Source organism: Amblyomma mixtum, chromosome 2 (assembly GCF_055824585.1).
Source record: "Amblyomma mixtum isolate Tamu chromosome 2, ASM5582458v1, whole genome shotgun sequence".
NCBI lineage: Eukaryota > Metazoa > Arthropoda > Arachnida > Ixodida > Ixodidae > Amblyomma > Amblyomma mixtum.
Window position 1 is genome coordinate 224572729 of NC_143013.1, and position 26271 is coordinate 224598999.

At 44.5% G+C, this 26271-nt stretch overlaps 2 protein-coding genes across 2 annotated transcripts in view; one reads left to right on the plus strand and one right to left on the minus strand.

Moving 5' to 3' along the window:
- LOC149362763 (3-alpha-hydroxysteroid sulfotransferase-like) overlaps positions 1-25857 on the minus strand; it is a 54829-nt gene extending 28972 nt beyond the window's left edge. Inside the window, exon 1 of the mRNA XM_089568376.1 lies at positions 25789-25857. The gene's annotated coding sequence lies outside the window, so the exon portion shown is untranslated. The remainder of the gene's footprint in view (positions 1-25788) is intronic.
- Positions 1057-26271, plus strand: LOC149362764 (monocarboxylate transporter 9-like). Its single transcript, XM_089573206.1, has 5 exons — positions 1057-1250; positions 3140-3407; positions 9437-9580; positions 14189-15292; positions 25760-26271. The coding sequence occupies exons 2-5, from the start codon at positions 3149-3151 to the stop codon at positions 25894-25896; spliced, it is 1644 nt and encodes a 547-aa protein (XP_089429332.1). The 5' UTR covers positions 1057-1250; positions 3140-3148; the 3' UTR covers positions 25897-26271.

Genomic DNA, 26271 nt, shown 5'->3' on the forward strand with positions numbered 1-26271 from the left:
TCAGTGTTGCCTATATACATAAGGCATGCACACAACCCGGCTGGTTTCACAAGCTGCCAGAGCAGTATGCCATTGTGAGTATCGCTCAGACGAAGGCCGATTTTTCAGTTAGTGCAATAGGCGTCTGCTTTCGAAATATAAGGAAACTGACGAAACGAAGAAGGTTGGCGTTTTATCGATATAGACAGGCTGAGCCTTGTCTGCTGAAACAGAATTGGTAAAACTGGGCATGAGGTTGCGAGACGGTGTAATTCTTTGTGGCACTGGAGATCACGTTCAAGCACGAATGAAGCACTGATGCTTCAACAGGTTCACGGAACGTGCCATCGGTCATTTGGGAGAGCGGGTGCTTGCTAATGTCCGAAACTCTCGATTTTACCTGCACATGGTAATGGTCTGACAGTTTTTATGTCACCTGTTCTTGTCTTCCTGGCACGACAATTACCTGGACTGCAGCGCAGACATTGCCTCTTGAACGGGGCAGTGGCGTTAACCTGTGGCTTTTCTCTCAAGTTTGTAGTCCCCTAGAGAGCTGTAGAAAAACTGAACTCTTTATATACTCGTCCCAAAGTATGCATACTTCACACGTCAAATATATTGTCTTGAATGCAACACGTTTACGTGGTTACGCAAAGTTAAAAATTTTCAGGTCAACATATCTTTTAACTTGCGCACTAGTGCCAATAGAGCGATTTCAGCAACCGAAATGCATGGTGGGGCGCTTTTCATGTTGCTGTCGTATTCTAATCCAACAATAATGTCTCATAGAGGTATGGGCTGCGTTCTTCTACCCGAAACGGCATTAAAGCATCTATGGGCTACCGCCTTCAGTACAGAAATAACCGCGAGTGAAGCACGCCGCTGGCGCTTTTACATTGATTGCGTGTTTCAACGGAAGCAAAGAGGTATTTCACCGTTCACTTTCCAATAAAAATGAGCATATAAACATTTGTGCGTCTCCACACAGCTATGCGCGCCAGCTGTGGAGCCTGCCTTCTGCAGGTGCGCAGTAGTCCTCGATTTTGCCTCAAGGTGGGTGGTGCACACACATTCGTGCATGTCGAACGCATAAATGTGCTTTTTTTCCCCAACAAACACTACCAGTTTCAAGTGGAAATGGTGACGTCAACTCAGCGGAAATATTTGCGTGCACGGAGCTTCAAATCAAGCCCGCAGTAGGTCGTGGTTGCAGCTTGTGAGCCGGCAACAAATATTTATGACGGGTGAGGAAAAATTGTTCGGCAAAACAGGTAAGAGCTTTCAGTGTTTCCATTTAACGTACCGACCTACCTCTGTTGAAAATGGGATGAAAATGCAAAGCTAGACATGCGTGTAGGTTCGCTTTGTGAAATGGCGCCCTATATGAAGTAAACGAGGTTTTCATTGTGCGACGTAAGCTAAACCGGCTGATTGCTGCTGTAAGTCGCTTGATCCTCTCCGCATTATTTTTTGTTTTGATGCACATAATTTTGAGTATTGCCTATTTAGCTAAGGTTAGAACTTTTGGCTACTTGGATTAAATGTCAAATGTGAAGTTGAAGATAAGGTTGAAAAACACGTGGTTAGAATGTTTGCAACAAGGTATGCATTACGTAGAGCCTTCGCCGGAACTTCTGAGCGCTAGTGTCGTGTTTGTGAGCCATGTTTCATGACTCATTAAGCATTGTCAGCGCTATAGATATCAAGAGGGTGAGAATGACTCCCTTTTTCATCTTTCGTGAAGTTAGGACATCCAGAGATGCTCTAGAGGCTCCACAACGAGTTTTGGATGCAAGCACTTCAAGCTGCTTACTTTTCGCAGAAGCTGTACCTTTTTACTTGCTCATTTTAAGAACCCGAAAAACAAAAACTACCATTCGAAAGCAGTGTGCCTTTTCTTGCTGTCAACGAATAAGATCGTTCGTTTCAGAATCGCTGCCCACGACGGGCCTTGCTTCGCGGTGGGCGCCACAAAGGCGCCATCAAGTAATCGCGCGTCGTATAAAACGGGCGGAAACAACGTGTCCCGATTCGGGACTTGCTCTTTAATTTTTTTCCTGTGTGTGCAGAATAAAATTGATCCTACCAAAACTAAGCTGACCACGAGTTTGCCATACCTTATTCCGAAGTACGGCCTACTCCAAACGCGAACTAGCTCACTAACGGACTGTCTGGAAGATGGCGAGCTGCATGTTTCAACGCAAGAGCGTTAAGGGTCCCGTCAAGCGGAGAAACCGTTAAGCGCAGATAGCAAGTCTGCTCAGGAGGGCCGTTAGGTCACAAGTTGAGCTGTGGAATGAAAAATGATAAAAACGTTAGCGAACTGGTGATTAAAACTTCGCAACCTGGGTCAAACATAATTAGGACATGTAAACATATAAAGTTAACTAATTTTACTGAAAAGAAAACATGGGTAATTAGTCCTGAATTGAAGCGAGAGGCTTGGGTTGCGAGTCAGACTTGACTACGCAGGTACTGTACTTTCGTGCTCCTTTGTTAATATGGGGCATTATATGTACATCCTGTGGTCCTTCACACAGTATGGAACCAGTGGCCGTGCCTCTGTGGGCAAGAGGAGCCGCTGGCGGGACTGATTAACGTTACCGCGTGATACCCTCAAAGACGGCGTTTGTGAACCAGTTTCTTTGTTCTTTTTCCATTTTCCACAAGCTCGTTTTAATTCAGTATCGAAAGACCAGAAACGCATTGAGTGGGAATATGTTTGTTTCATTAAAAAATGTACAGCTTGCTAGCAAGCATACTACGGCTATCCCAACAATGCAGATAAGCATGTGAAAAGAGTGTGCGTTCTTCAGAGTTTTGCTTGCTCGAGCGAAATTGAGGATTATAGCACAACGAGTCCAGCGTGTAACATTTTCTGCGATAAAAATTGCATATTTTGTGCGATATTCATGATCGGTGATATGATTACTTTTCCTGGTACGTCCTTGGTTGAACGGCAGCTTCTCTTCTGTTGTTGCCGATTTTGTTCTAAACCTTAACTTCAACTTATCATTGCATAATGCGTTAGAGCAGTGCGGAGTAGTTTTACAGTACGCGCTAGGCTGTCGCATTTTTGCAATTGTTTCTTTCTGCATTATTGAGCCCCGTTTTTCGATGCTATTACTTCATTTGGCTATCTTTATTTCCCTGACGGCAGGCATTCGTTATGACTTGTCCTCCTTCCTGTCAACGGGAGCCCTTGACCACGATGCCTGCACCCACAGAAAGGCCGAAAATGTCTCCGGCTATCGTTCAAGACAGCTGCTGGACAATCCCGTTCGTGGCTGCTAGTTCCGTATTTTTCGTCATGCTCACTTCATCAAGCTACGGCCTTCTATATGTGCTTTTTATGGCTGAGTTCAACGTGAGCCACGAACAGGCAGCTTGGCCTCAGTCCATTTACGTCCCTGCATCACATGCAATAGGTGAGAGATATTCGACTTCTTTCCGAACAAAACCGCGCCGAACCATTTAGGCTAGTAGCTGCTAATGTTTCAAGTTGTGCCGGTTGGTAGTCGGTATCACACAGCGTGTGTTCTGTCGCCTTCTCTTGTCCTGTGTGTGTGAATTTCACTAGTCAGTATGTGTTATAGGCTAGTACAGCTGATATTTAAGGAGCTATAATTAGATGTAAAATATATAATATGATATATATTTATAATAATTTAATATAATATAACATAATATAATAGTACATTAATAATAGTGCTAATACTACTACTACTAATATTAATATAAGTCCTCATCTGAAACCATCCGTTCGTTTCGACGAGGCGAGGTATGCGAAGTCAGCTTTATGAAAATATACAACAAGCAGTACTGACTACATAGCAGATGCTCCTCTTGCTCTTAGAATACTTGGAACACACACAATTCGCTTAGAATACATCATGAATACGCGAAACGCACGTGCACACTAACGTGCGTCACTTCTCGGGAATCGCCCGTCGAGTAAAGGTCGGCCTTTCAAGTGGTTTCTCCGTAAGAGTACCTGCGGCATCCGCGTCATTTCCGCCAATAATTTATCAGAACCTTCTATCGTCAAAAGCAATATCGAAACCAGTCTGATACGCATGGAGTGTACTCAGTCAAGCAGCGCCGTCGTGCTTCGGCGAAAGAAGGTTAGACGGGAAATAAACATCTGTGCGGCAGAGCATGTTTGAAGCAATGTCAGTGATCAAAATAGGCGGTGCACCACGTGGCGCGCTGTGCTTTATACGCCGGAGAGGATCGTGCTCCCGCAGTGTCCTTGTCGTCATCTACGGATCAGCGCCCGGTCTATGTTTTAGTGCCACCTGTTGGAAAGTTTTGGCTAGCACTTCCTTAGAGCCACACACATGTTCAGGCCGAGTGAGCGCAGCGGTGTTTGTGCGCGAATGTGGCCGAGTTTATGAAGGCAATGGAACGAATCGGAAATCGTGCACTGGTACGTTAAGCGAGGACATAACCCCGTTCATGGATTGACCAGCTGTGCGATACAAGGCCTAGGCAGTAAAAGGAAAACAGCATTACCGCACCGGTTCTGCTAGTCCTCATCGCCTGGCGTAAGCCATGTACTGTATATCATCCGGTATTCTCAAAGCATTTTCTTCGATGCATTGCTCGGATTCGAAGGCGGTTACGTATATTATCCGCTTATATAGAAGCGGCGTGTAGCGCCTGGGGCGGCGAAAATAACCTTGGTCCGAACGTGTTTCAATGCTTACGCCTTGCAATAAACAACACCCCTCTGTTCGTCCGTTCACTTAGTGCTGGACGTTCGGGCCGTGTAGGCCATTAGTTTATGCGCAACCTGCAAGGACACTTCTACTGCCCCATGTGAAAAACGTGTGAATAAAATTTGTTAGTTAATTGAGAATAGAGCGAATTTGCTAGCTTTGATTTGTAGGCCTCCTTAGTCATGCTAATAAAGTTTTAGTTGTGCGGCCACAAAATCCTTGCGCATGCAACTGGCGCATGTTTCGACGCGATGCCACGCGGATTGGACACGACAGATTCAGTCCATCATGGCTCCCTCTGCGCCTGTGTTGCGTAGCAGATAGGCGACACAAAAAGCCTCAGACAGTGGATGGTCCAACACAAAAATGATGTCCGGTAAATGAACTCAAAAAACAACCGTCCCGCCGAGCACTGCGACCGCTCTGACCACAAAATCGCCATGGAAGAAGTGAGCGGGCTGGTCGGGGAACGTAATCCTTTTGAGAGGCGTCACTTTGAGTCTTGGCACACATTGCTCATATAGGTGAACATAAACTGGACTCTGAAAAAGCTCCCCTGCTCGTATGTTAATGGCAGTGGCCACGTGATAGCAGAAGGAAAGCGGAGCTCAATCTTTACTGCTGCTTGCTCGCCTGTCAGCAACCCCTGACGAAGGCACCAAGTGGATCTCCAAACCATGCGCTTGAAATAAATTATTAGTTTATTAGTTGGTGTTAGTATTTCTCACCCGTTGAGCCGTCTGTTGACCGCAAGTCAAAGCTCCTCATCTGCGTGCCGAGTAAACGCTTTGCTGTACTAAAGACAGTAAAGAGTGCATTAAGAGCCTTTGTTTTTGAAGGCGTCAAACAAGTAAATGAGACTGTAAATTCCGACACGATGCTGAAGAGCTGCTTCGTCTGGTGCAGTTCCTATGACGATAATCATCGAGGTACACGGTTTTGCTGAGAGAAAGTGATTCGCTAATTTGTCTGAAAAAACTGGCAGTGGTTATCACCAGTACCGTTATGTGCGGATGGGAATGCACAAAGAAAAACGAATGTAGCCGTTTAGAGCTATAAATTGCGGAGAAAATAGCAGCGGAGTCGCAATATTCTGTCCAAACAGGGTGTGCAGGGCGCGGCCGTGCAGGGCACGGAGCGAACGCCGCCGCTAGCGGTTGTCCGGGACCGTTGTGACGTCATCCGTGGCATCGCCGGCCGGCGCCAACTGGGGTGCCGCGTAGCGCTTTGATTATGTTGCTTGGCAAGTCGATTTAGAAAATTAATGATTAATCAAGCAGTGTGGAACCACTTGGAGTCTTATCGTACTTCGTCGAGCCACCAGCTGCTACAGAAAATGACGTAAGCAACGACGTTATGGAGTGCGTCGACAGCGAAAGCGAAGTCGTCACATTTACGGGCGGGGCCGAAACATCAACTGGTTCGTGTATTTTGCATAGGCGCATGTCAAATCAAATCAAATTTATTTGTGCATCACAACGCAGATTGCAAAGCTGCGGGTGCAGAAGAAAAACCTCCTGGAGGCTTGACGAACATACAGCCTACTAACAAACACTTGGCAGAAACAGTAGTGATGATCACTATATAAGGAATGAACACTAAACAATAGGAAAATTGGGGAGAACAGAAAGAAAAAAAAATGACTTGGGCAATCTGCTCGCACAATAGGGAGGTACATTCCGAGTTAAGAGTGGTTGGCCAACAATACTTTAATATTTGGTGCCCATAGTTAGGTCAAGCCGCCGCGGGGGCTCAGTGGTTATGGTGCTCGACTGCTGACCTGAAAGACGCGGGTTCGATCCCGGCCGCGGCGGTTGAATTTCTGTGGAGGCGAAATTCTAGAGCCCCGTGTACTGTGTGATGTCAGTGCACGTTTGTGATGTGAGTGCACTACGGCGTCTCTCATAGCCTCAGTCGCTTTGGGACGTTAAACCCCATAAACCAACCAACCATAATTAGTTCAGGTTCAAGGAACTGCCCAGCGGGTCAGCGCTCCTCGTGTTGTATACGTTGGTTCTTAATGTGGACGAGGCAATATCAGAAGTATGTGTTTCTGGCGGCCAGAAACCTCCAGCCGGAGAAAAATGAATGGGTTCTGGGCAGCCACCGAAAGAGCGCGGAGCATCCAGAGAAAATCGAGCGCCTGGCGCCGCGCTCTGGCAGCCCGCAGGCAGCCCGCCGGCACCCAAAGGCGGATAATCGGAGAGGCGCAGTTTAGCTTAACTTGGTGTTCTGCTTTAGTTTCCCTCTAAAGTATGTGGCAGAAACGTGGAGGCTAACGAAAACAAAAGTTAAGGACAACGCCACCAGCTATGGAAAGAAAAATGATAAGGTAACGTTGAGAGACCAGCGGGAAGAGTGAGTGAGGGAAAAACACGTGTTAATTACATTCTAGTCGAAATCAAGAGGAAGAAATGGGTTTGGGCAGGGCATGTAATGTGAAGGCAAGGTAACGAATGGTCCTTATGGGTAACGGATTGGACTCAAAGATAAAGCAATACGAGCAGGGGGCGGCAGGAATTTTGGTGGGCGAATCAAATTAAGAAGTGTGCGGGGATACGATAGCCGCAGCTGGCAGAGGACTGGGTTTATTGTAAGAACATACAAGAGGCCTTAGTCCTGCATTAGGCGTATTCAAGGTGATGATGGTGGTGGCACATTGACTTCTTCCTTAGATTGCTTTCATAGCGCTCACTCACAAAATATAGCTGCTATCACTCGATCAGAAATAGGCCTAACGCTTGATCGCTACACTTGCTTGCTCATAGCTGTGGTCGAAAAAAAGAAACATAAAACAGCTCACCTAGAGAAACGCACAAGACACTCATTTCGTCGATCGCCAGAACGAGTCTTGCCGAAGGACGACTTCCGATGAAACAAAGCAGAGTTGACATACAGGAACGAAACGGCATGGCCTGCCACTGCCTTCCTTTTTTGTTCTGGTGCTGCTTAATTTCCCTGGCCACCTGGGCCACGCCACTAGAGCGTCCTTCAGGTCGTGCTCATATAGGTCGCATTAAGTGAGAGTGCTGCACTTATAGGTAAGCGTGCCACTTCACGTCGCATACTAATAGTCGATACGAATAACTGCAGAAAAGACGGGCGCAGCTGTGGAGGACGCAAAGCTTTGTGTCGTCTACTGCAGCTGTTCTATGACTCTTGCGCTTCTCCGTTCCTATTGTGTCTTTAGAAGAGGCTTACGGCTACACTCTCGGACTATTACTCTCACTCTGTTCCATCTCACTCCTGCCCCTCTCTCGCTAACTTTCACTATGCCTCTCCTCACTGTAGCTTTGACTGTGGTACCGTGTAGACTATCTTTTGTCCGTATGCATAAGCCATCTTTAGGACGCCTGACACGGACGGCCCAATTACCCACCAACACACAGCAGCAACTACCGCTGCAAAACGGCGCAATGAAGACAAGGACACGCGAGAGACACAATCTAGATTGTTGCGTTGCCGGTTTCTCTGTGGCGTACTTGCCTTCTGGACATGGTATTGAGTAATCAAAAGATGTATTCCTAACTAGCCCCTGCCATCATGCATGCAAGCCAGATTTCCTGTTGCTGTATCCTGCGACAGCTTCTCTTGGCCTTAGAAGGAATGCTATAGGGTCCTAGCATTTATAACTGTACCATTTCTCCAAAAAGTTTTGCCGCACAAGCACACCTGGCCGACTTGCGCGTTGCTCTGTCTGCGGTACCATCACAACGCTGCTACGGTAGCTGGCGCCATGTATGGAAGGTTCTTTTCACTCAGCATGTCCAGCAAATTTGTTATCAAGAAACTAATTTCTTTCTTTTACTTAGCTTTCAGAGTTATGAACTGTTTTACAAATATGGTCTAAAAGAAATATTATAAATATTCAGTTATTTAAAAGTAAACAAAACTGCAAACAGGGACCATAGTCCATTGCGGACGGAAGAAAGGGCGCACTTTGGCTGGATATGTCTCGCTCTGCTCCCAGAAAAAGTTGTCGCGGAGTATAGGGGGTTGCTATGCAGCTGATTTAAATATACATTTCTGTAGGTGTATATAAGTGCGCGAAACCAGATTAACCGTGTAGATATGAAATAGTATTAAATAGGTATAGATTAACGTTAACAGCCGTTGTCAATTGCAGTTGGTTCCGCAGAGATTTTAGTTAATTAGTTCATTCTTGTACGCCTTCGAGAACTGACCAGAATTATTTTACCAAATTTTTCTTCACACACTTTATCTCCGAGTTTCCTGCTCCTATGGTCCAGTTCTGCTTTTTTGTTTTTAAGCCAGTGACCAAGCTTAATTCTCTTTACTGAACTGTTTCTCGCTCTCTCTCTACAGTCCTAGCACGCGGGAAAATCAAAGTTGTTATCGAGAGCGCCACCTGTTCGAACCTATTCGGGCACTTCGCCGCCGCGGTGGCTCAGTGGTTATGGTGCTCGGCTGCTGACCCGAAAGACGCGTGTTCGATCCCGGCCGCGGCGGTTGAATTTCTTTGGTGGAGAAATTCTAGAGGCCCCTGTACTCTGCGATGTCAGTGCACGTTAAAGAACCCCAGGTGGTCGAAATTTCCGGAGCCCTCCACTACGGTGTCTCTTATAGCCTTAGCCGCTTTGGGAAGTTAAACCCTATAAACCAAACCAAACCAAACCAAACCAAACCAAACCAAACCTATTCGGGCACTTCATCGCGGGATTTGATGTCGATAATGATTGTGCTGTGCACCATAGTAACCACGCTTCTCTGTGCAGGTCTGCTCACCACTGTTCTCCAGCAAAAGATTCCAGTGTACCACATGACCCTTCTCGGCACCCTCCTGGTTTGTGTCAGCCTGATAGCATCGTCGTTTTCTCCAAACATTGTGTGGATGAGCGTTCTCATCGGTGGCACGTACGGTAAGTGACATTGTAGCCCTTGATCAATGAGCACATTTATATTAGCCTGTTCGTTCGTTATCAGTGGCTGAAGAATTCTTAACCCGGCGGGGATAAGGTTTTTTGATAAAAATTTTTCTGGGCGAAGTTCGGGTTCTCTTTCTTCCTAATGACGATGTCTGTGAACACCTGAGGTCGCTTGTTGAGTAACCGAAGGGTCTTTATGACGTTTTTGACAATTTCACCTTCGATTCTTAAAAAAATTCAGGGGAGCATTTTGTTGACGTAAAGCGCGGTGAGGCGAAAGCCTTAAGCGCGGTGTTGCTGCTTGTGTCACTAATGTGTGATTAAAACATGGTGCTGGGCTAGTTGGTAATTCATACTTGGTAGGAAGACAACGCAAAAAAACAACCACAGGGGAGGACAAGACACAAAAGAACGCTACTATGAACTGATTTATTTGTCACCAAGTCACATTTATATAACCAGACAGTCACATCGCATGTCACATTTTGCGGTGCCAGCTATCTTGGACTAACAGATATGAAAGGTGTTATCACCTCTTCAGCTGTAAAAGTAGCCATAGTCGGATACAGATTGCAAAAAAGGAAAGGAAATGAACGAACCACACATGGCAAAAGACCAGGCAAGTAAGAAAACTGCGACAAAGATCGTTACAAGAAGTCTTCCAAAAAACCGCGCTCTGCTGTGTGCAGGCTTATAGACGGATCGCTAACGCAGTGGTCCGCCTTCTTGTCGATATAGGAAGCTTCAAGCAGAATTCTTGCTTTTGTGGATAAACTCCTGCCCCGAACCTTCCCCCTTTGAAGTCGGGTACGCATTTGCATGCCAAAACATGCTTCACTAAGTTGGCGAGCTTATCTTGTTTTATTATATTTAGAGAATGCTCCCTTAAGCGGTTGCTAAGGCAACGCCCTGTCTGCCCGATATAGCATTTTCCGCAGGACAAGGGGATCAAGTGAAGCCTTCCTATGGCACATCTAACAAATGCTTCATCGTGTTGCTTTTTGCAACCATGCTCGCCCTCAGCGCATATGCGGGGTCACAGCTTAGCCTACTTGTTTGGCGCACAGAAAACAAGTGGAACATTGTGCCTGCTGGCCACTTTCTTCAGGTTATGTGACACCTTATGAATATAAGGTTTGGTTTTGGTTTGGTTTTGTGGCGTTTAACGTCCCAAAGCGACTAAGGCTATGAGAGACGGCGTAGTAAAGGGCTCCGGAAATTTTGACCACCTGGGGTTCTTTAACGTGCACTGACATCGCACAGTACACGGGCCTCTAAAATTTCTCCTGCAAAGAAATTCTAGCCGCCGCGGCCGGGATCGCATCACCTCTGGTTTGGCTTTCGCGCGTTCAGAAGCAGCCGCCTTTTGACGGGTACCATGTTTCTTGAGGAGTGTTTCAGCCACAGCCGTTATGACCGAGCAAGGGAAACCAGCAGATAAAAGCCTGTGTACCTGATAGGCAGTGCTATAGCCCATTTCATTGGAACACGACTTCAGGAGCGCCGACTCCAAACAGAGTGAAGCAACAGCTCTTTTTCAAGTCTTAGAATGCGACGAGTCATAGGGCAACAGTTATTTTGCCCGTGCGAAATACGACCAACAAGTGTGTCCCTTAGAGACCCGCAGCCTGAAGTCTAAAAAACGTAACGCACCATTCTGTGGGAGTTCGTAAGTGAAGGTGAGGCTTTTACCATGCTCATTAAACTTGCATAAAACCTGTTGAACAATATTTTCAAAATAAACTTCACTGCCATCATTTAAAAATATCAAAAAATCATCGACGTACCTAAAAACCTTTAAAACCGGACCTCCAATAAAAGATTGATCCAAAAGACGATCAACATGATCTAAAAATGTATCGCATAAAATGGGCGCCACACATGAACCTATACATATACCATTACGCTGCAGAAAAGGCTGCTTGTCAAAAAAGATAAAAGTAACGCCCAAATAAAATTCTAAGAGCTTTAAAAAGTTGTCGAGAGATAGACCTGTTGAAGACCGAAACAGAAAGCTCTCCCGAAACCTCGACTGATTCTTTCACGGCAGCTAAAAGTTCAGTTTGGGGAATGGAATAAAATAAATCCTCAACATCGACAGAGAAGGCATATCCCACGTTGTGACGATCCCGGAGGAACCCTAAAACTTCTTCAGACTTCTTGGTTAGCGTTAGCGATCCGTCTATAAGCCTGTACACAGCGGAGCGCGTTTTTTTTGAAGAATTCTTGTAACAATCTTTGTAGCAGTTTTCTTACTTGCCTGATCTTTTGTCATGTGTCGTTCTTTCTTTTCCTTTTTTGCAATCTGTATCCGACTATAGCTACTTTTACAGCTGAAGAGGTGATAACACCTTTCATATCTCTTAGCCCAAAATAGCTGGCACCGCAAAATGTGACGTGTGATATGACTGTCTGGTTATATAAATGTGACTTGGTGACAAATAAATCAGTTCATAGTAGCGTTCTTTTGTGTCTTGTCCTCACCCGTGGTTGTCGTATTTTTGCGCTGTCTTCCTACCAAGTATGTGTGGTTAAGATGTTAAGCTTCGCCTCTAAGACTGGAACGCGACAGCGTCTTCCAGCGCTGCCAGGGAGTCCACAGAACGCCATTGCCCGTTCGGCTCTACGCCTTGCATGTCGGTAAATTGGTTTTTGAGGAAAGGAAATGTATTTGTCACGCACATCTCGGGGGACATCTCAGCCTCGCCGTAACGGGAAGGGAGGAAGATGGGAGTGAACGGAGACACTGTATTCACTAGACCCGCCTTTGTTCATTCCAAACCATTGAGCTGGCATGGCGGAGTGGTTAGCGTGCTCGTCTCGCACTCCGAGCACCCTGGTTCGATTCCCCAACTCGGCCAATTTCCTACTCAGTCTTATTTATTTATTTACTTGTATCATCACTATACTTAATTGGTTGCAAGGTTACTAGCTAAAGTACAGTTGACCCCGTTTGAAATTCGCTTACTGTCACATCACGACCATTTCAACCAATTGAAAAGCATGACATTTCTGTCGACAACTCCTGCTTACAGCGATGAGGCATTAAAGGCTTCCGCCTTAAAACATCATTTTTTGCGCAAAGGTGTAGCTTAGTATGGAAATTACATGGCTCATGTTTTGATACTCTGTTTCTGCCTCTAGCCATGGAGACACCATTCACTAGTTGTCCCCGGCTGTTTGAGTGAGGGCAAGCAGTACTGTATTTAAAAAATTGTTTCGTTTTATTAAATTAAGCGCAACGATTGTCATTGCAGAATAGTAATACGGTTGGCAGCAGCCGTTAGAAAAGAATTCAGGTTCAGGGATCTGTCATGTTTAACATTTAAATTTACTCAGTTAAGATTTGATTATGATAAGAGATATATAGGTAGTTGTTAAAAAAGCTAAATCAGTTTTTAAATCTTTTAAAATGTCATTACGTTCGGACCTCGCGCTTTGACCGTCCCGCGTGTCATTCGAAAATTGGACGGCTGTGAAGCGCATGTACTCCTACCCATCAACAAACTTAACTTAGCGGGGAACGCAATATAAAAAGTTTATTCCCCGCCGTTTCCAGTGCCGCTGCTACTTTCTACGATCCAACAGCCCGGGAGATAAAGAACGAACGGCCATATCACACGCACTTCGCTGAGTGACGTTCGCTTACGAATGTCACGCACGCGCTCTTCATCCGCGCTATTTTGTAACCATCCATGCGTAGGTGGCCAAAATTTGTTATGCCCCAGGGCTTATTATAGTCTCGTGTTCGAAATTCTATACGCTTATTTTTATTTTATAGCATGAACGTACACATATATATTTGAGCGAGGCTTGTACTTGAACCGGCAGAATGTGAACTATTAGAAATTGGTTATTTAGAAAAGTTTTCACCGCGAATCACTCAGGACAACAGCGCAGTATCAACACGGATAAGTCATAAGCACTGTTCCCACTTCGAGTTATTGATCAATTTGCTCTCGCCCTACTATAAGCTTGCCGTCCCGGTTAGCTCAGTTGGTAGAGCGACTGCTCCGGTGAAGCCGTGGCCCCGGGTTCGAACCCCGAACCAGGAAGTAAGAATTTTTCTTTAACTGCGAAGTTTCTGAGAAAGCTGTATAGCTTTTCTTTGTAGCCGTATGGCGGCGCTTGGGTGGATGTCAATGAGTAATTACTCCCTTATTACAAATCTACTCCACCTTTGGGGGATGCCCCTAAAACTTTCTATCGATAAGTCCAGAAAACGACGCAAATACAGCGCTTTTGCTTGCGTCCTTTTGTAGTTTTCTCCCTGTTTTTACGGCGCTGTAGTCCTAAGTACGCATAGCCATTTTGGCATGCATGAGGTATTAAGGAAATCACATTTTCTGATCGCTAGTACCACGGATATTATTATGAGGCAAAAGCCATGCCTACATATTTAAATGCCCAGATTCAGAAAATACAGGCGGCCTTCCCGGACACACCCAGAATGTCCATCACCAGAGGATTCTAGAAAATGCCCCTTCAACCTACCCCCCCCCCCCCCCCCCCATGTTTTCCTATAGAGGAGTTAAAGTCTATATAGTTTATTTTTCGTGTCGCGAATGGTATTGCAAAACATTTTCTTGATTTTTTTTTCAGGTGCAGGAGCAGGGATTGTAATAATCACCCTATCCCTCTATACTCTGACCTACTTTGACAGATATCGCGCCACAGCCACTGCTTTCAAGTACGTCGGATGGGCGGCGTCGGGCGTCGTAGGCCCTAGTTTATTAGCTTACGCTTCAGAACAATATGGTTCCCTCCCTGCCATCCTTCTCAGCGGCGCAATTGCAGCGCACGCAATACCTCTCGTGATGTTGCTCAAGAATCCGCGTCCGGTGAAACTTCGTTTTCCCTGCAGGAAGAAATCCTTCTCTGCTACAGGAGATCTGCCAAAGTCTTTAAATACTCGGAATTTCTGCAGTGCAGTTGGTCCCTGTGACTGCCCTTTGTGCGAGCGGGCTGCCGGTGGCAAGTATGGGAAGCACGATTCAGTGCCAGTACAGAAGACAAGAACGTCACAAAGCAATGCAGGAGGTACCCTTAAAGAAGAAAGTTCGAAGATAGACAACTTCAACAGCCCGCATACAGAAAGAATGCAAGTTCATGCGCTGGACGTACCAGACAACTGCGTGCAAAATAACCTGCCTTTGGCGGACACAAATGCGAAGCAGCACGGCGGCGACTGTCGCCGAACTAAGTACCTGGTGGTTAAAGCACCCGACATGCTGAAGCACTGCGTCACAATCTTTCGCTCAGTCTACCTCTATGCGCTTATTGCATGCTACGTGGCTATAGACTATTCCAGCTCCATGCATGAGGGAACCATCGTGGCATACGGAATGGACAAAAAGACTGGCACGTTGAGCCAGTGCAATCAGTTGCAAACATTTGCCGCTGTGGGCCAGTTGGTGGGGCGCCTGGTGGTGCCATTTGTCTCCGACAAAATACCGTTCAGCAGGTGCCCCTTAGCCGCGGGAAGCCTAGCTCTTTCGGCGGCTAGCCTCGTTCTCATATCATTTGCCAGTGATTACGTAGCGCTTTCGGCACTCACAGCAGTGCTGGGAGTGTGCCGAGGATTTTTGCTCTGCGTGAAGGCTGTCCTGTACAGCGACTACCTTGGCGTGGAAAGCCTGAGCCTCGCCTCTGGTGTGCAGGGTGTGAGCTTGGTGCCAGCGCTCATGACCGCCCCTGCAGCGATAGGTAAGTTGAACTGCAATTGAACGGTTCAATGCGGAGGTTGTGATAACGGCTCAGTACGGGATTTATGTTATCGGCTACATTCTTGAGTGATACGCCCACACCTCTACAATGAACCTCCTTTTAATATTGAGAGTCTACGAAATATGGTAAAATATGTGGTCCAAATGGATTTGTAGGTGTTAAAAAAAAGGCTACCTCGGAGTACACCTATCTTGGAATAAAAAGAATGTAATCTCTAGTCTAGTGCACTCTCTTTTATAAAAGGGATCAAGTGCTCTAAAGGACAGGTTACGCTTTTTTTTGCTCGTTTCTGTTTAGAATGTACTGAGATTAGTAAAAATGGATCACAATGTCACATGCGAAAACTTTCTGTAAGAACGAATTTTATGTATTCTCGCAATTTCATTTGCGCAGCAAACTACCGCACTGTTATCTGAAATTTCGATTGTTACTGCCTATTGTACATATGTCCACACACCTGTCTAGAGCACCGCAGCGTAGCTCTAGCCTGTACGTTCGAGACAATCGTCGATGCCGGACTAGCCCGATCTACTTTTAGTTACACAAGAAGTTAAACACAATTCGTGTGAATTCTCATGCACAATAATATTTTTTTAATAGAAACAGCGCATTAGACGGGACCAAGAAGAGAGAACACACCGACACAGGCGCACACAGACACAGACACAGACACAGGCGCAGCGCCTGTGTCTGTGTGTTCTCTCTTCTTGGTCCCATCTTATGCGCTGTTTCTATTCAAATGATGTACCAACTAGCCCGGCTTATTCCTCTCTTCAATAATATTTTTTTTCGCAGTTTAGGCAACACGTCAGTGGCCCCAGCGCGCTGTATTAGCGCCCTGAACAAGTTTGCGGACGTTTGGGAAATAATGTTCGACACAGCAACGGGCACGAGCTAAAAATTCAGGGGGGGGGCACTTTGTTGGCCTAAACTGCGGTGAGGTGAAAGCCTTAAGCGCGGTGTTGCTGTTTGTGTCACTGGTGCGTTGTTAAGACGCTAGGCTTCGCCTCTAAGAGTGAAACGCGCCAGCGTCTTGCAACGCTACCAGGGAGTCCATAGAAAGCCATCGCTGCTTCGTTTGTACGCCTTGCTTGTCGATAAATTGTTTTTTGAGGAAAAGGAATGTATCTGTCTCGCGTATCGAGGTGGACACCTAAACCTCGCCGTAACGGGAAGAGAGGAAGATGGGAGTGAACGAAGACACCGTATTCACTAGACGCACCTTTGTTCATTCCAAACCATCGAGCTGGCATGGCGGAGTGGTTACCATGCTCGTCTCGCACTCCGGAGACCGGGGCTCGATTCCCGAACTCGACCAATTTCCTACTCGGTTTTATTTATTTATCTGGCCTGACTAGAAGGGTTAATTAGACTAATTAGCGAATTAAGCAATTAACTAAACACAGTCCCACATATTTGGAGCATCACTATACGATCTTTTTAATTGGTTGCATGGTTACTAGCCGAAGTACAATTGGCCCCGTTTGAAATTCGCGCACTGGGACGTCACGACCGTTTCGACCAATTGAAAAGCATGAAATTTCTGTTGAGAACTTCTGCTCACAACGTTGAGGCACTAAAGGCTTCCGCCTTAAAACGTATTTAGTCCACGTCTTGCGAATTTTGAGTGCGATAACATTAGGAGGGCCATAGAGGCGGAAACATCTTGTCGAACGGCGTCTACGTCTGCGTGAAGCCTTGACCTGCTCGGTGGCGTTTAGAGGGATTTGTCTCTGTGAGCCTGCAGCCTGTCAACACTCTCTCTCCCCCTCTCATTCATCTTGTATGGTAGAGGAGGTAAACGCTACATAATGAATGTGTCAGCAAAAACGAAAATGACTGGGAAGAAAATAATTGAGACAGCTGCAGGCATACATGCAAAGGATACAGCCTGCCGAAGAACTGCCTGGGTAAAAATGAAGCATGTCGGAGCTATTTCGTCTCGCATTGTTAGCGAAGAGCAATCTTAATCTCAGAAGCCCAATCAGTGGCTGTGTTTGAAACAGCTACCTGTCAGTAGAGTGGTGCTCCACTGCGGCGGTAGTGTTATGGTGACTTGCCACGATGCATGAATGCGACATAATGCATAGCTGCGTAGTCAGAATTCGAATACAATCAGAATTGGAATAGATTATGGAATGAGAGACAATGGACACAGAATTGTAACTCAGTACTAAGTCAAATAAATTGGATAGTGAAAGTAGAATGCTACGAATTTCCTTTGCATCAATCTCATTGATCGTCTCGAAACTTTGCGCAGGACTTTAGATTCTTATTCAAACTCTTTGGCGCGCTCACAGTCACCGCATACACGAAGTCCGTTTCCTCCGACATGAAATAGAGCACAGCTGAAATGGATTAAAGATTTTAGGTGTCATTCCTAGTTGTAGGCTGAGTACGTATTTTTTACACTTTATTTTTTAGAAGCAACAAGAGTGCCATTAGAATTGTTTGTGCTATTCGACTTTCAGTTGTAGAGGCTTAGTATTCTGAGTGGGGCCCTTGTGTACCTAAACTTTGCGCCAAAGTTTTAGGTAGTTTGCAAAAATAGGCTCTTTCTGATAGAATGTTAATTCCTGCGCGATCCATACATTGTGCGTGAGAGGAAAGTTTATTATGTAGTTACTTAACTAAAATCAGCCAGTTAGCTTTAAAAGTACACCATAGAGGCAGGTGGGTGCCTTTAGAGAATAGTAATACGTTGTCACTGCATAAATGATCAATTACTAGATGTGGACAAAAATAATCGCCTCTAGGACAACTGGACGAGTGAGTTTTGCTCTCCAGATGCATAGGCGAGGCGGGCGACGGACGCGGAAAGCGCGTAACCACGTCCGTCTCTTTCTTTAGTTCACATCGCAACTTGAGCCCAAGTGAAAAAGCGAAAGGAGTGTGATGCGCCACCTCTGAGCTACGTTAGCCCGTGGGGGTGGTTAATATCGCTGCTTCGCCACCGCACGCAGTTTCGAAGCGTCTGGGAAGACGAAATTTATCGCCCAATTACTCTAAAGGAACCTTACATTTCTTGACATCTGATAATTAATATTAGATTCTCTGATAGCCTCGGACTATTTTTTATTGCAAGGCGTGTAACGCAAAAATTGGAGTTAAGTAACATATTTTAGCTAATTCTTTTAAAAGCCACCCCCAATTTCACACGTTTTATGACGGCCGCCAATGCGTTCACTACGATCCCGAAGGAATTTTTATCTCAAAGCCTTTTTTTAATTACTTAGTCTTACAGCGGACACCCAGTATACGGCGTAAACTATACTATGTTTTTAAGGGAAGCCCGCCACTAATTACTGAAAACCTTTTTTTTAATTAACAGAGCCTTCTTGCGGCCTAGTAATAGCAGTGCTGTCGGACGTCTGAAAACAGGTGATTCATGCTAAGTAGTAAAATGATTAACCAAATTATTATGGCTCGCTTTCTAACTATCCCCCAGAGCCCTTATAAAAATTGCCTATACATAGTGTATAGACTTTTTATAATCTATGTTGCCTTCCTATAGATATTTCTTTTTGTCTGTTCATTGTCTATAGAGTATAGAGAAAAGTCTACTAAAATGTATGGCCATAAATCTATACATTGTCTATAGAGCGTCTATAGAATTTGTATAACCTATAGACTCTTCTCCAGGATTTGTCTATAGAGAGTCTATAGACTTTGTAGACAGAAGTCTATAGACTGTCTAAAAAAAATTTGTAAGTGAGGCGCCCGAATACTGCAGATCTCCTGAGTTATTGTGACGAGGTAACCGTTGTTTCGAGAAAATAAAACAAATATTGCTCTAACTTACGGCCCGCTACTAAGCTAATTTGTAGTTAGGCGTCTATCGTTGCGAGTTAAAAAATTATTACAATTTAGTGATCACTTTACTAGCTAAAATTATGCTCCAGTTCTCTGATATCCGCCAGCAGTGGTAATATGTTGCTGCAAAATGCTTCCCTTAACATCAAAAGCCCTATTTTCAAAATGCAGTGACCGCCTTCCCTGAAACACATGAATTACCTAAATATCCTAGCGAATCCTGCCACTAGTAGAAGAAAGTGCTTCCCTGAGTTTATCTTTTTCGGGGTTTACCTCCCAGAATGGGTTAGGGAAGTAAAATATTATAGCATCGTTAGCATTTTTCTCATAGTTATCTTCTTACATTTCAATGTTATGCTTCTGATGCAATAAACACCTGTAGCTAGCAGTTATTAATAGCCGTATCAGTCTTCCCTTATAAAAATGGTCTATAGACTTTCTATAGACTTTTTATAGACTCTATAGCCATCCTATAGACTTTTCCTTTTGTCTATAGACAGTCTATAGAAAATCTATGGACTAAAGTCTATAGCTGCTTCAATTTCCTTTTGTCTATAGACGGTCTATAGACTATCTATAGACTAAGGTCTATAGCCGCCTCAATTTCCTTTCGTCTATAGACTGTCTATAGACCCTCTATAGACTAAGGTCTATAGCTGCCTCATTTTCCTTTCGTCTATAGACTGTCTATAGACTCTCTATAGACTAAGGTCTATAGCTGCCTCAATTTCCCTTTGTCTATAGACTGTCTATAGACACTTTATAGACTAAAGTCTATAGCTGGCTCAAATTTCCTTTTGTCTATAGACTGTCTATAGACACTTTATAGACTAAAGTCTATAGCTGGCTCAATTTCCTTTTGTCTATAGACGGTCTATAGACTCGCTATAGACTGAAGTCTATAACTACCTCCATTTCCTTTCGTCTATAGACGGTCTATAGACTCGCTATAGCCTAAAGTCTATAGCCGCCTCAATTTCCTTTTGTCTATAGACTGTCTATAGACTAAGGTCTATAGCTGCCTCAATTTCCTTTTGTCTATAGACTGTCTATAGACTAAAGTCTATAACTGCTTCAGTTTCCTTTCGTCTATAGACGGTCTATAGACTCGCTATAGACTAAGGTCTATAGCTGCCTCAATTTTCTTTTGTCTATAGACTCTCTATAGACTAAAGTCTATAACTGCTTCAATTTTCTTTCGTCTATAGACGGTCTATAGACTAAGGTCTATAGCTGCCACAATATCCTTTCGTCTATAGACGGTCTATAGACTCTCTATAGACCAAGGTCTATAGCTGCTTCAATTTCCTTTGTCTATAGACGGTCTATAGACTCTTTATAGACTACAGTCTACAACTACCTCAATTTCCTTTCGTCTATAGACTGTCCACTATAGATAGTCTACTGCCTATAGACCAGTCTATAACAATCGTAATTTTATGTAACAATGTTCGATACACTGACTTTCGACTAAGTCCAGAACAATATCAATTCATTTTTGCACTGCATGTTGAGGGGACCTGCATCTAGTGACCGCAACTATGTCGGGAGTCGCCCACCACCTTCGCTATTACGGGAATTAAAAAGTATTGCGTGAGGCCATTACAACACCCTCCTGTATATTGCTTTCAGGAGCATTGACAAGCTCCTTTTCGTTATACCGTGACATATATTGTCAATACAGTTAGATATTAATGCTAACAAGTAAGCCGAGGAAAGGCAGCCGTTCTTGAAGTAAGCCCGCAAACTGTACTACATCGAACGAATACGCTGTCCCTTAAAGGAATCGCTCTACACAATTCCATTCCATCTTTCGATCGTTACTGTCCAACGCGCTGAAATCAGAACCATTTCATCAAAGGTTCTACATTTCTCTTTTAAACGTACTGAAAATAAAGGGGGAAATACGGGTGTGAGAATTCAAGGAAGCGCCCATGCCTTAGAAACACTTTAGATTAATCTCAAAGAGCCTGGTCTTCTGTGCGATTAACATCTGCCATTTCTACCTTTGCAGTTTGTATTCACGTGAATAAGTGCTGCGACGCAACAATCACAAAGCCAGTATTTTTTCGTTCCTACCCTTGCACCTGTTGCTTCGGAGCCGATGACACGCTGATGTGGCGCATATCAGTTTTCTAAAGACGAACACATGCAAAAAAGACGTTATGCTATGCAACCTTATAATTATTATTTGAGAATTGTACAACATACTATTCGGTGGGAGATGCGGCGCGTATACCGACAAGAAGTTAGATTTCGGTTCTGTTTTCACGAAAACAATAAGATTTTTAGAGGGTAAGCGAAGAATTTAAGCTTATAAACCAATTGCCTTCTGTGGTCTTGGATATCAGATCAAGCTGCACACGGCAAGAGTGCGAGCGATAAAGATACGACCGTGAAATGGGTTTCTGTTTCACGTTTTACCCATTTTACCGCGAGACGGCGGAAAATCATTCGGGCTGCAAACAACCCTGTGCGTGGCTGCATCAATGACGTTGGTGTGTTTTTCGCGGATTACGTTTTCTTCAAAATCCAGCTTCATCGTCCGCTTACGGTAAGTCTACACGTTTATATTTTATTAACTTGGTCTCCTAAACCACTCTAAGCAGAGCTGTGTGTGCAGAACAGATTATGTGCGCAGTTACAAACGTCCTATCTTCGTTTCTAAGGCGGAAGCCATCGTGTTCTCGACTAATGCCGCTTATCTCTGTCCCGCTGTCTTTACTAACGCGCGGAAAGGCAGTCTGTGCGATGCCCTTGATGATAAGCCGCTCCTCGCGAGCTGTCTACTAGATTTTTCGTGTTTCAAGGTAGATGCGCGGCCAGAAATGTCGTTTAGCCTGTGAATGACGGCCGAAATGGAACTGTGTGTTAGTTAGCGCCGTGTGAGCTCAATTCACTTTGCACCTCCGAAAACGTGCTTACATACAGTCTCGTTCAGTGGTGGATTACATTTATTTTCTTATCTTTGTGTTATCGCCTCTCTGAACCATGGAGTGCTGTTCTTTTTGAGGTGTGCATTGCTTGCTACGTATGGACGCTCGCTCGGTGCGCGTCGTGGACGCCGACGTTTCAGCAAAGGTGTCTTGTAACGCTATAGACTGGAGCGCGAGACGTTTGTCAAAGTTGTATTCAAGCGGCGCTGGAGGAATGCTTATAGTGTGATGGGTGAATAAAATTCGTTGCCGGCGCGAATGGCCGTCGTGCTCAAACACCGCGAAGAACCCACGAGCGCCATCCCATCTCCCCTTCGTTGCACACGTATGGATTCGTCCGTGTCTGTCATCAGAGCCGTTGGCCGCCGCCGCTGGCTTGCGGGCACTTCATTTTGAAAGCTGGGTAAAGGTCGGCTCGACAAGAGGTGGCTTACATTTCGTTCCGAGTGGTTCGTTCATGAATCCCGCTCACGCGTGCACAGATTTCTAGAATACCATTTGCGCGAGAGGCAAAGTATGTGTTTCTGATTTCAGACTGCTACGTTACGAAAGCGCCGATGTGACTCGCCGCTTATTTGCGCCTAAAATTAAATTAAGCTCTCGTGTTATTATAGCTGCGCCTGTTGAAGGCGTTAATTGTTTCATTGAAATACTTCCTACTTTGAGCACGTTCAATGCTTTCGCTGATTTTTCTAGCAGCGTTGGGCTAGGCTGCCTCCATGCAAGAAACACACCTCTTTACTGCGCTGTTGGAGCTGCACTTGAAGGAAAAACTAAGTGAATTTCAAGCGGTATTTTATCGTGACAGTAATTTGCTGTCTCAACCTCGCGACTGCTTTTGAAACGGCGCAGCTGCAGCCTCTGTGTGCTGTATTAGTTTTCTGAATAATGAGCGCGGCATGGAAGCGCTGCAACCCGCTTGTTTCTAAGAGCGCGCGCACATGTACGAGTATGCTGTTCCATCTCTGTGCTTCAAGTTATAGGCGCAAATCTGTGGTGAACTGGTTGCTTCTGCCTGCTGGTTTTGTATGCTTGTGCTCGTTTGAGTATCGGCTTACGTATACACTCGGCCAAATCTTTAACTGGCTTTGGTGTTGGATCGCTAAATTCACCGGTGCCTGTTGGCTACACTGCTGGCATATTCATGTTGTAATTTGATGCGTGAGATGGCATTTCATAGTTTCTTTTTGTTAATATAATGTTTGAGTGGAGTACTTGCATGTTTAGATCAATGTTATCAAATATTCATCGTCTGCCGCTTCGAAGAGCCGAAACAAGCGGAATACGCAGCAATGGTTATGGTGGCGCATTTGCACTAATCTGGGTAAACGGCTTGTCCGCCATGAAAGGAGTGGTACTTTACCCAGAGGATGAGGCCATATGGACAATATCCATTGCTGCGTAGGCCGCTTCTTTCAGCTGTTCGTAGTGGCAGACGAATGTTTCTGATAACGTTGATCTAAACACGCAAGTACTGCACTCAAACATTATATGAACAAAAAGGAACCACGAAATGACATTTCACTCGTTAAATTACAGCATGAATATGCCAGCAGTGTAGCCGAAAGGCACCTTTTTTACAAGGTGCATTTAGCGATGCAACACCCGAGCCAGTTAAAAATTTGGCCGGGTGTACCAGGCTTAATTCACGCAGGGTATTCTGAAGCGCTTCTTCTATAGCGGTTATAAGAATAAATGCTGCAATATTCTCCTTTTTGGATCCCTCTGTAAGATGCACTGAATCTGTATTTTATGGAGGTGGCATTCTTAACAGCTCCTTGCGAGTCAATGCAGATATGTGGCACAATTGTTCGAAGTCTTCTGTTACAAATAGTGTAAAAGGATTGCCATAAAGAGATCAGTATTGGCTCTAACATTATTGCCATACAGAAATCAATATCAGTACTGGATTCAGAGTAGAGTGCTCCAGGGATTAGGGGTCTTTGTTACAATGTTTTCTGACACTTATAATCTGTCGTGTATTTATTGAAATGATTGAGCCGGCGTGATAGCTCAGTGGCTATCATGTTCGTATGGTGACCTGAAAGATGCAGGTTCGATTCCGGCCTAGGCGGTCGCATTTTAATAGAGGCAACATGCTAAAGGCCTGTGTACTCTGCACAGGTGACCGAAATTATTCCCCAGCCTTTCACTTTAGCGTCTCGTAGCCTGTGTCGCCTTGGGTCTTTGAACCCCATAAAACCAAACCAAAAGATCAAGATTGCCTTTCTAGAATGCATAGCCAGGATATGCCTTGCATTTATAAAGCACATGTGTAGAGATGGAATGGGAATTTTTTTTTTCAGTTCCTCTTATATTATTTTTTTTCCTTTGTGCTGTACAGGTGAACATGCCCGGATGATTTACTGCAGACAACAGGCCACAAGAATGCTTCTGAGGAAACTAGCCGGACTGTTACTTTCAACTTTTATGTTACTGTGGTGCATTCTTATGGTCATGTATTGCATATTCTTAGCCTGGATAGCTTGGAAATAAAGTAAATTTGTAAGTATATTGATTGTTTCATGTGTGAACTTTGTCTGGTGACCTTTTTCAACGGTTGTAGACTGTCTGTCTATAGGCAGTCTATAGATAATGGTCTACTAATAGTTTAGTAGACAGAGGTCTATAGACTGTCTATAGACAAAGGTCTATAGCACTGCCAGGCCACACACCTATGGAATGTCTATAGACAGTCTATAGACATATGTCTACTGGACCAGTAGACTTTTGTCTGTAGACTGTCTATAGAAAGTAATCTACAGGAAGTCGATGGCCATAAGTCTATAGGTCGTCTATAGTCCGTCTATAGACAAGTGTCTATAGACGGTCTATAGAGAGCTCTATAGGAAATGTATGACCATAAGTCTATAGATCGTCTATAGACTGTCTATAGACCTGTGTCTATAGACTACCTATAGACCTATAGACTTTCAGTAGACATTTGTCTATAGACTGTCTATAGACAAAAGTCTACTAAAAGTGTATGGCCATAAATCTATAGACTGTCTATAGACCAGTCTAAAGGATTTGTCTATAGACAGTCTATAGACTTCATAGACTAAAGTCTATAGACAGTCTATGGACTGTCTATAGAAATTTTCATAAGGGTTTAGACTTTTGAAAATAGGAATAGCCTCAGAACAATGGCTCAAAAAGTTTGGGCTACTGGTGCTCTCTTTTGAAATCGAGCGTATTTATTTGGCCCTCGCGGAGCAACACCCATGAGTTGAAGAGAGCGAAAATGAGACACATTAATGTTTGCTTTTAACTAGTTATTGACAGTTTTAATTTCAGAACGACGCAGATCCCCACTATGTTTTCCACCAGTTCTCACTGACGCTAACTGGTAACTCATCTGCACAAAAATTCACCACTTTACAAGTGCCCAGTATGTTTAAAACGAGTGCACAATGTAAATACTCTCAAACTGAGAAGTGTTATGCTGTTAGTGCCGACATGCATTTTTAGCCTCCGCCTCATACTTTCTGAGCTTGGAAAAGGAGGCCAGTTTCGTTTTTTCGTCCCTTGTCAACTCTACTAGATTCTTTTGTGTCTCTTTAAATTTTAAAGCAGTAGGTGAAAATAACACGGAAGAGTATTTTATCGAAATCAAAATAAACCGAAGTAAAAACGCGACTATGCGTTCCCACAATACAAACGCGTTTGCCTGCTTTCGCCAAAAATTTACTTTCAGGTTTCTTCAGGGACACGTTGGGCACTTACGACCAGTTCTACTGGATGCTGGCTGCCCTGAATCTTGTGGCGGCATCCATCCTGTGTTGCATTGTGGTCACCGACTGTAAAAGAAGAAAAACATGTGCTGTTAATTAAGAAAAGAGTAAATCACTTATATGCTCCTTTGGTGTCCATCGTCATGAAGGAAGAGTTTAATGAATCAGTAGCCTGCGCATGCGTTTTTTATGTATTCGTGTACCAATTTCTTTTGTATACTCCTTTTCTTAACACTTGACATAGCCGCCTCCTAACAGTATCGTGTAGCAGCCACACGCGTAGAATTCATACTAACTTAGGAACTTATGCTACCTACTGCGAATGTTAGGGTGTCGCTGCTGGACGCCACGGCGCCATTATTTGGGGCATTTAGGTAGAACATGAAAAAAAAAGTGCGTTTTTGGCTCTGAAACATATTTTGCGTTACTCAATTTGTTTCCTTGTATGAGCAGTTTTCAAAATTCTCGCAACATA

Bases quoted from the DNA above. Each gene is read 5' to 3' on its own strand.
- LOC149362764 (XM_089573206.1), top strand. From the start codon at position 3,149: ATGACTTGTCCTCCTTCCTGTCAACGGGAGCCCTTGACCACGATGCCT. The intron at 3,408-9,436 runs GTGAGAGATATT...TTCTCTGTGCAG, and splicing joins CCCTGCATCACATGCAATAG to GTCTGCTCACCACTGTTCTC. The intron at 9,581-14,188 runs GTAAGTGACATT...TTTTTTTTTCAG, and splicing joins TCTCATCGGTGGCACGTACG to GTGCAGGAGCAGGGATTGTA.